Genomic DNA, 9,188 nt, shown 5'->3' with positions numbered 1-9,188 from the left:
AATTCAATGAGCATCAAATGATATACAGAAGTGTATTACGTAAAGTCAGTAAAGCAAAGTGAACACAAGATGGATGCTTACTGAATCCATGGCACAAGAAATGGAGTCCAGCTCCATGCCTAGCCTAACTGACGTAACATTCTTCTCTAAAGTTCAAAATTAAAGATTTCATGCAGTTCTGGGATAAAAACCATAGTTATAAGAACTTATAGCTTGAAATTTATCTCGAAAAAACAACAAAATCATGCATGAAAATGTCAAGCATCGACGTAAAAAAAGCAACTATCATGATGTGGATCAAGTAGTATGCAGAATGGGTAAATTGCAGCATGAAAAAAACATCTTTCAAAGATCAAAAGAAAGACAATATGGCTGTGAAATTTGTTGTAGTCATCAGTATAACTCTTCGAAATAAAAAACGATCGTTCATTTGGACCATGCTATGAGCGAAAAACTTGCTCATGTCAAAAGAGAAAATGATCTGCCCTTGAGATATGGTAGCTGGACTTGCATTGGCAACTATGGCAGGTATGATATCGAGATCAACACCACTTGGAAACGTTGTGCATGCAATGCTATTTTTTGTTTTTTTGTTATAATCTCATCTATTTCAAAAACTGATAGATGGATATCAAGAGACAGTATGCCTCTATCTCGAATAAACAACAAAATTATGCATGAAAACATCAAGCATCTACGTAAAAAATCAACTGTTATGATATGAATCAAGTAATACGCAGAGTGAATAAATTGCAGCATGTAAAAACCAATCTTTCAAAGATCAAAATAAAAACTATATTGCTGTGAAATTTGTTGCAGTCATCAGTATAACTCTTTCAAAAATAATTCATTTTGACCATTCTGTGAGTGACGAAATCACTAGTGTCAAGAGAGAAAATGATCGGCCTTGGAGTTACCTGAATGGCATTGACAACTATGGCGGATATGGCATCGGGATTGACACCAATTTGAAATATAGTGTGTGCGATGCTATTATGTGTGATTTTTTCTGGTAATTTCATCTTTTTCCACAATTAATACAGGGGCATCAAGAGACAGAATGCTTCTATTGCATAGGGTCGTTGAGGTCACCGAAATATCACATGAAGGTAGTTAGGAATCATAAAAGTATCACAGTATTGTCATATCAGATATGCACATAAGAATGGTCATGCACTATGCTAAAAAGAACTGATAGGTATCTTGCTGTATTTTTGAGTACAGGACTGTCTTTAACTTAGGCAAAAATCTCCATGCAAACACAAGTTTTTCCCTCATATTTTGCAGTTTGAGAGCAGGCAGTGAAAAAATGGTCTTCACAACATGTAACGAGTCACTGGCTGGTAGGCTATTAGTAAATGTTTTGCTACGGGGCATGTGACTCAAAACATAAGTTGCTCACCCAAAAAAAAGGAACCAGGTTCAGACACTTAAAGTTAAGCCAAAACTTCTGTATGTTGCACAATTTTTTGTATTAAAGAATAACTGATAACAAGGAAAGAAAACTGCAGTCAAATATCATGAAAATTGTCAATTGGTCATTGTGTTACTGGCAAGGGGCAAGCTCAAGCCAGACCTATGGTTGTTGTGCTGTTTGATAGCCTAACGTATTGCAAAGGTTCAATCAAATTGAAATTTGTAACATGTTAACGTAATATCTGAGCTTTTGTCATAATTTAAAGCATTTGGTCTTGCCAAATGACACTAGTATAACATTAGGACTGCCATAAGCTTATGATTATCAAACTGAAGCAGATATAATGCACAACACAGAATCGAGAACATCGACTTTGTCACTAATTATAAAACATTTTTGCAAGCTAATACCACTGAAACTTTACAAAATTAGTGTGATGACTTTCACGCAGAGGCTTTTTTCTATGAAATTGCGAAAATTGCCGGAAATACAGGAGCAAAGTTTGCACACACTAATCCTACGTTGAAAGTGGACGAGCGTTCCTGAGGATTTATTTTGACTGCAGCGGAACTAGGTCAAACAGGCGACATGCACAAGGAAATTTCCGGTGACATTGAGGAAAGGGTCTATTACTCTGCAAGGTTTGCTATTACATTGTCATATTTGTCCTTGAGTACTATCCTTGTCTCTTTGTTTAGCATTTTCCTGCCATTTAATTTGAACCCCCAGAAAATGGCAGCTTCAATTGGCTGGGTGTCTTGATATGGCATCTGTTTCCTTGCTTGGAAATGGTACGATGGTTTCCATGCAGTTGTCCAGGAACCTTGGTACCAATGAAGGGTGAACTCATTGGTGATTCAGGCTGTGCAGAAAGCTTTCATACAGAACATGAACTTGTCATCATGGGACCTAGCAGTGGCAGAATTCCCTGAGGAAACAAAAAGAGAAAACCTATTGAGATTCACCCAGGAATCTTTTCGGCCACATGTTCCGCAAGTTTTCCTTAATTACTGCAACAGACTACGAGTGGAAAGGCAAGAAAGCTGTCCAACCAACAGTGAAAAGCAATTACCATTGTTAGTAAAGAGAGAATAAAAGCGATCATACGACATGGTGATGTTCTGAAACTCACACCTGAGGACATGATTCAGATGACGGGACATGAGACCGGATAGACTTGGCCATACTTGATGTGCCAAAGGTAAGGTTTTGTCGAAAAAAATAATGTAATTGTTTATTGTATTGAGAATTGTAATCATAACAAGAACAACAAACAACATTGCCATATTCACTACCTCTTTACCTGCTTGAAATGCATGTACTACAGGCTGTAGAAGCAAAAAGGGACATGTAATTAGCAGTATTTTGGCAATTTTCTGTGACTCCAAACTTGGTTACAATCAAGATAAATTGAGATTATCCTGTTTACAGGTTTCTTTTGCGTAACAAGGTCAAGGCCTAATATAAATGACATGCGTCAAAGAGTCTAGTTTTGGTTTACACTAGATCATTCAAATAGCCCCAAAGAGTGAAAACATGAGACCCACAAAATAACTTTGTCGTGCCAAGAATATGTATTCAACAAATGTGTTCAAAATTATAGACACTGAAAAGCCTTCATGCAGCAATGATAATGTTGTCAGAAAACGTACTTAGTAATCAAACATTCTTCATTTTGATTAAGAATTGTCTTTTTTTGCTATTCCTTACTGAGCATGGGATTATTTTATTTGGTTAATGACTTGATTGGCTTTCTGTCAAAGGAGAGCTAATGAGATACATAAGGGTGGCCCATCTGTAAAATTCCCCTTGTTGAGAACCCTAATGTTTATATACATATGCAGGTATCTCCTTCAGATAACTTCAAAAGAGATATAAATGAGAATGTCCAAGCATTCAAAGTTAGTGTAATCAATCTACTGGTAAATGCCCTTCTGTGGAGTGTAGGCAATTCTTATTCACCAGTGTAAGTCTTATTTGTGTGCAAATTAGATATATTGAACTTGGAGCACAATAAATGTCATTGAATCTGTTTTTTGACACAAAATAAGTATAAAGCTAGCATTTTATATAGGATTATATATTGCTGTACACAAAAAGTGTGCAAATTTACAATTGGATAGATAAAGAAGTTCTCAGAAAAGTTGCAAAAAAATATTAACTTTCTTAAGATACTATTCAGTATATGGTATTCTTTAATTACCTGTGATCTCAGCAAACCGAAATCGAATGTGGGTATGTATGCCTGGCATCAAGTAAAGTGGTTAAGTTCATCTACCCAATCAAAATCAGTTTGGCAGCTGAGTAAGCTATTATATTTTAGCTTCCCCTAATTGGTAGCTGTCATAATTTCAAGACAACATTAACAAGCTTGTTCAAAACTCCATAATCATAAGTTGGACACACATGTTACTTGTTGCAACTGACTTTGTTTGATGTTCACTGATTCTTGGATTTTTTACTAATAACGTACATGTTTGTATATTTATCTACCAGCATTGGGAGTCAAAGCAATTGAAATCCTTTATGGTTACTGTGAAAAACATGAATGTATGTGCAAGGCTACAAAACTACACAACGGTGGTACTGTGTGAGGTTGACAGCATCCAAAATGTGAAAGACAGCCTCAAAGGAGCTGGGTATTGTGAGATAGATATCGCTTTCTATTACATAGAAGATGCAAAATCAGGTAAGATTGTTAATCATTCTCATTAGCATAAACATAGCTAACCTAGACCCTATTTGTTGCTTTAGGCCTTCATCCCTAAGCCATATAGCCTTGAGGTGCACTTTTAGCATCATAGCATAAACAACAGCTCATTATAAAGTGAATGGTCTCCAGGAGAGACGATGATGTCACTGGCGTCCCTTTGAAAGTCAATCAGTCAAAATGTTCCTCAGATGATTGGCCAATGATTAAATGGGTATTACTCACAAACTTACAAATGTTGTCTAGCTACTTTCTGAGCAACACCAATTTAATCATTGGCCAATCATGAGAGGAACATTTGGGCTGATTGACTTTCAAAGGGACGCCAGTGACATGGTCTCTCCTGGAGACCATTCACTTTCAAATGAGGTATTTTTTATGCTACAGTGCTAAAAGTGCACCTCCAGGCCGAAAGCAACAAATTGAGTCTTGGCTAAAGAACAACAGACTTAGTCTAGTAAAAGAAAGTAACTTGGCTCGTCTGGTCTGAATTTTGAGAGAGAAGACAGTGTTATTAGGTCATTTGTTGTTCAGAAGTGTCATGGATACTCAAAGTATAGCTGGAAGATATAAGATTTGGCAATATTACATTTAGCACATTATAAAGTTTATACTAGTAGATCACAATGAGTACAGTGACTGTAGCTGTATAGAAATTCCGTGGCTCATATTTGACCAAAGTACCTGAAAAGTTATTGATATTCCCTCACCAGTTTCATTTGTCAGCTACCAAAAAAGTCTCCCCTAGTTCACCCAGTGTTAAGGTCATGAAAATAACCCACCCCTTCCCTCTACAGACATAGAATCCCGTTAGCATGTTTATTCAGCCACTCACAACTATCAGCCACTCCTAAAAATACTTGTATAGTCCCGAAGTACTTCCCTGGCGCCATACTTGACAAGGTCTGTTTAATGTTTATCAAATGTCAACAATTTGTAGGAGGTAGAATTTACATCAAATCACTCGTATGAATATTTTCTTTTCACTTATTCAGATTCAAGAACCCTTACCCAGGCTGTGTACCCAATGGTCATTGGCTACTGGAGTAGCGATAATCGCTTGAGGAGAAACATGGTGACAGCAGCATCCTCAAGTCCTAAGCAGAGACACAATCTTTGGACCTGCAAGAAGCCGACGTTGGACAGGGATGGGGATGGTGTTGTCATCAATGCTGAACAAAAGGTAGTTGAATTAATGGAATCCATAATAACAACGTTTTCTTTTGAAAGAGAGTGGGTCCTCGATGCCTGCTGTGGGACAGGTTTGTACTTAAACTGTTTTGTTTCACTTTTTGTAAATGTTTTGAATATCCTATTGATTAGATCAAATTGATTATGCCTTCACCACAGTATTTTATCTTTAGTTTGTTGCAATAATCGTGGTATATACATTTTTTGTAAAGTAATGGTCTTACTTAACTGTTTACCAAAAATGATCATCAGTCTTGGCACTTAATGATCTGCCAAGTGAAATTCAAATCAATACATGTACAAGAGGCATTCAATAGCTTCATTCATAGCAGGACCCATTTAGCATATTGCAGTCAGTTAACAAATATTATGTAGAAACATTATTAAGAAAAATAACATTTGCATACTGCTTATAATTGTTATTGTTAAGGGAATAAAGAGAGGATAAATAATACTCATTGTAGTACATCTCATCATCAAATGTATTGTAATCATTTACCTTATTATTGTCTTTTAAAGAGTATTTAATTAATCCATCTCTTTACAATTCAGGATCAGCAGTGATTGCTGCTCTGTCAGTGAAGAGGAATGCTGTCGGCATTGACTTGGACAAGAGGCAGACAGATCATACCGAAATGAAAGTGGAAGGGTACTGCCTAGAGTGTGATGGTGACATTACAATGGAAGATGTTGAATCCTGTGAATGAAATAACAGGTAGGTTTTCTTCATTTCATTACATTTGGTATACAGACAATATTTCAAGTGCACAAGCAGCTGCAGCAAAGAGGTACTGAACTTGTTGCATCAAGTGTTTCATAGTACTTGCCTAAATTATCCATGTCAAGCATGTAAATGATCAACAGAATACACAGTAAGAACATAATTAATCGGTGATGTTTTTCTGTATTGAAAGTGACATTGCCAGAAGCAACAACATCAATGCATGATTTAAGATATACTGACGATCAATAATTATAATTAAAAACTATCTGCTGTTGATTGACCAATCAGAGTGCTCAATTCAGGGTGTTTTATTTACTCATAAAGCCTTGGTCACCAAATTCCAGAAACGAATGACAGCGCCGTAGTAAAGTACTGTCCAATCAAAAGTGAACATGTCATATTCTGTAGACATCTGGTACGTTTTAATATTCAAATTTGGTAACACAGCGGAAACCAGCTGCAACACAAAATCTGCTGTGCCCTAGGGCATTTATATAATGTTCCATTACATTGGAAGGCTATTTCACAAATAAAATTTTTAATTCATATCCTAAACATGTTACATTGACAAAGGGGACGGTTAACGTAAACACATTGAAAACGAAAATATATCAGTTAGGGGCGATAGTTTTTAAGTCGGATAAAACCCTCGTACTCGGGCTCTTCTGGTATATAAAGTCCAACCCTACGATGAAATGTCTCGGCCAGCGGCCTCGACATTTTATCGTTGGGTTGGACTTTACATACCTGAAGAGTCCTCGTACTCGGGCTTTATCCTATACTAAACACAGTAACCCTCATCTTTATATTGTAAAGGCCGTGCATAGTAGAAATCTATTACTGTTATTAGCAAGTCATGGTTGAAATGTGTAGGTTAGAGAAACACACAAATGACTAAGAAAAATATTGCTGTGCCAAGGTTTCTTTCTTTTTAAAGAGATATTTAAGCAATAAACCACACCCAGCGACGGTATACAGCGAGATTTTGACCAGTTCAAGACATATATGCACGAGCAACAGCGAGTGCATAGATGAAGTGAAATGGTCAAAACCGAGTGGTATACCGTCGTTGGGTGTGATTTGTTGCTGTTATATCATAACAGTATATTGAAATTCTCGCATGGGACATCAAAAATTGATTTTGCCTCAAGCTGAGAGCACGCACGTATGCCAGCCATGGTATATCGCCAATATACCACGGCTATTTTCGTGCCTCAACCAATCAGATCACTGCATTTGGACCATCAATATACTGGTATGATATAATATATTATATTATATTGTTATAAACTTTATTTCGGACTCGAAAGTCTATATAAATGTTGTGAAAGGTTATTATCTTATATAGGTTGGTAAGACCTTATACAGATCACCCAGTTTTAATGTTGTAATTGATGGTATTTAACCTTAGATATTAATGGGGTGCATATTTTGTCATTTCCAGGAATCCGATGTGAACATCCATGCAGAAGAGTTAACATTCATAATGTGCCACGGACAAGGACATGGGTCGACCTTCAGCTTCCTTGAAAACGAAGTAGTTTAGCTCCTTGAATTTAGATTTCAGGTTCTTTATGGTTGGCCTAAACTAGAGCAGAGGTAGTAGCATAACCTGTATTTTTTCCATATTTGGTAAAAAATTCCTAATTCTTAAAATTCTTAAACCGGTCATCAAATGACTCTGATATTTGACTTGTCGAACAGTTTCGTCCAACCTGTGATGAAATATTCAATGCATTCCAAGCAAATATTTGTTATTTTTTGGTCAAAAAATCTTTGAATATCTTTTTCAGAACCGCCTATCAGACGGCTTTTATTTTTGTAATTTATTTATCAGATTTCTTCAAATTGTGAAGAATTATGCAATATTTTCCTGACATTTTTGTGCTTTTGATTCAAAAATGTTTTAACAAGTACTATTTGTCTGATAGTTTTTGGTGAGGACTTCATGTAGTGAGCAGCCAAAGATTTTAACCATGGACCAAATTATCTGGCACTGCTTGCATCATGTCCCTGTTGTGCCTGTACAGCCATGTTAGTTTTTTTACACTTAACTCAAGTTTAACATAAAGTTAAGCCGAATTTCTGAGAGACTGTCATTTTCTGTTTAGATCCATTGTCAGCGATGCTGAGCTTATCATGGAGGTTCATAGTCTGCCCCCGTACATCTGTCATCAAAAATCATTTGGTTTCTTGGCTGAATTTTGCTCTTGTGATTCTGTATAGTTTCTGCACAGCCATAGGTTTGAAAGTATCAGAGTGAAATTTGCATATAAATATTTTTGAAACAATTGTCCTATTTGAGGTAAAGTATTGTTGTCCGAGACTGTTCATCCAATTGCTGTGAAATTTGACATGCATGTTGGGATGACTTTACACAGGTTTGGTCCAAGTGTGGCGAAATTCGCAGATTGTATTTTTGGGGGTAATTTTCTTTGTTTCAGGGAAAAATCATCTTATCTTATACCAGTCATCCAACTTCTTTGACATTTGGTATACAGGTTCCTAGGGTTATCTTTAGTTTTGTTTAAATTGTGTCAAATTTGTGGTTGTGAATTTTAGGGCCGTTGTTGGTTTTGCCTGAAAAACTTTTTTTGAAATTTTTGGTACAATTGATTTTTACCTTTATATTGAGGCTCCTTGGGCTTACTACAGTCAGGATTTTCATATTGTTGTTACATTTACATAATTGAATTGAAGGCAAATTTTGTCATATTTGGTAAGATGACATTTTCCAAAACTGTCTGTCTGATAGCTCTGACATTTGGCATACAGATTCATAAGGACGATTAAATCTGCAATTTTGTGTATTTATGGCAATTTTTTTTCATTATTGGCAAATTTTTATCCAAAAATAATTTGGCTTACTTGCTTAGATGCGTAGTATACATGCTACTGCAGACAATCTAAATATGGTACAGTATACTAAAATAATGGTGAAACCTACAATTTCATATTTTAAGGAAATTTTTGGTCAAATTTATTTCTCTAAATTCTCTATCTCTGATAGCTTTGTTGTTTTGTGGACACAGTCCTAGGATGATCTCATATGTCAAATTACCCTTGGTAAAATGAAATCTTCAATTGTGCGTTTGTGGTCAGGCCGTCCTGAAGTGAGGCTTGTGTGTGACAAAGTTATTTGCAGA

General features: G+C 36.1%; 1 protein-coding gene across 1 annotated transcript; it reads left to right on the top strand.

The window, feature by feature from the left end:
* Window positions 1-3,924: 3,924 nt before the first annotated feature.
* LOC139119665 (uncharacterized) lies at window positions 3,925-7,610 on the top strand. The gene is made up of 4 exons (XM_070683491.1): window positions 3,925-4,106; window positions 5,123-5,389; window positions 5,871-6,033; window positions 7,487-7,610. Exons 1-3 carry the CDS (start codon window positions 3,944-3,946, stop codon window positions 6,023-6,025), a joined length of 585 nt encoding a protein of 194 aa, XP_070539592.1. The 5' UTR covers window positions 3,925-3,943; the 3' UTR covers window positions 6,026-6,033; window positions 7,487-7,610.
* Window positions 7,611-9,188: the final 1,578 nt, after the last annotated feature.

Source organism: Ptychodera flava, chromosome 20 (assembly GCF_041260155.1).
Source record: "Ptychodera flava strain L36383 chromosome 20, AS_Pfla_20210202, whole genome shotgun sequence".
In the NCBI taxonomy this organism is placed as follows: domain Eukaryota; kingdom Metazoa; phylum Hemichordata; class Enteropneusta; family Ptychoderidae; genus Ptychodera; species Ptychodera flava.
Note: the sequence above shows the minus strand (reverse complement) of the source record. Positions and strands in the feature narration are given on the sequence as shown.

What these genes read in the sequence shown, in the direction of transcription:
- LOC139119665 (XM_070683491.1), top strand. Translation starts at nt 3,944, where the DNA reads ATGGTTACTGTGAAAAACATGAATGTATGTGCAAGGCTACAAAACTAC. An exon ending in CATAGAAGATGCAAAATCAG is followed by an intron (nt 4,107 to 5,122) that starts GTAAGATTGTTA and finishes TCACTTATTCAG; the next exon opens with ATTCAAGAACCCTTACCCAG. An exon ending in CGATGCCTGCTGTGGGACAG is followed by an intron (nt 5,390 to 5,870) that starts GTTTGTACTTAA and finishes TTTACAATTCAG; the next exon opens with GATCAGCAGTGATTGCTGCT.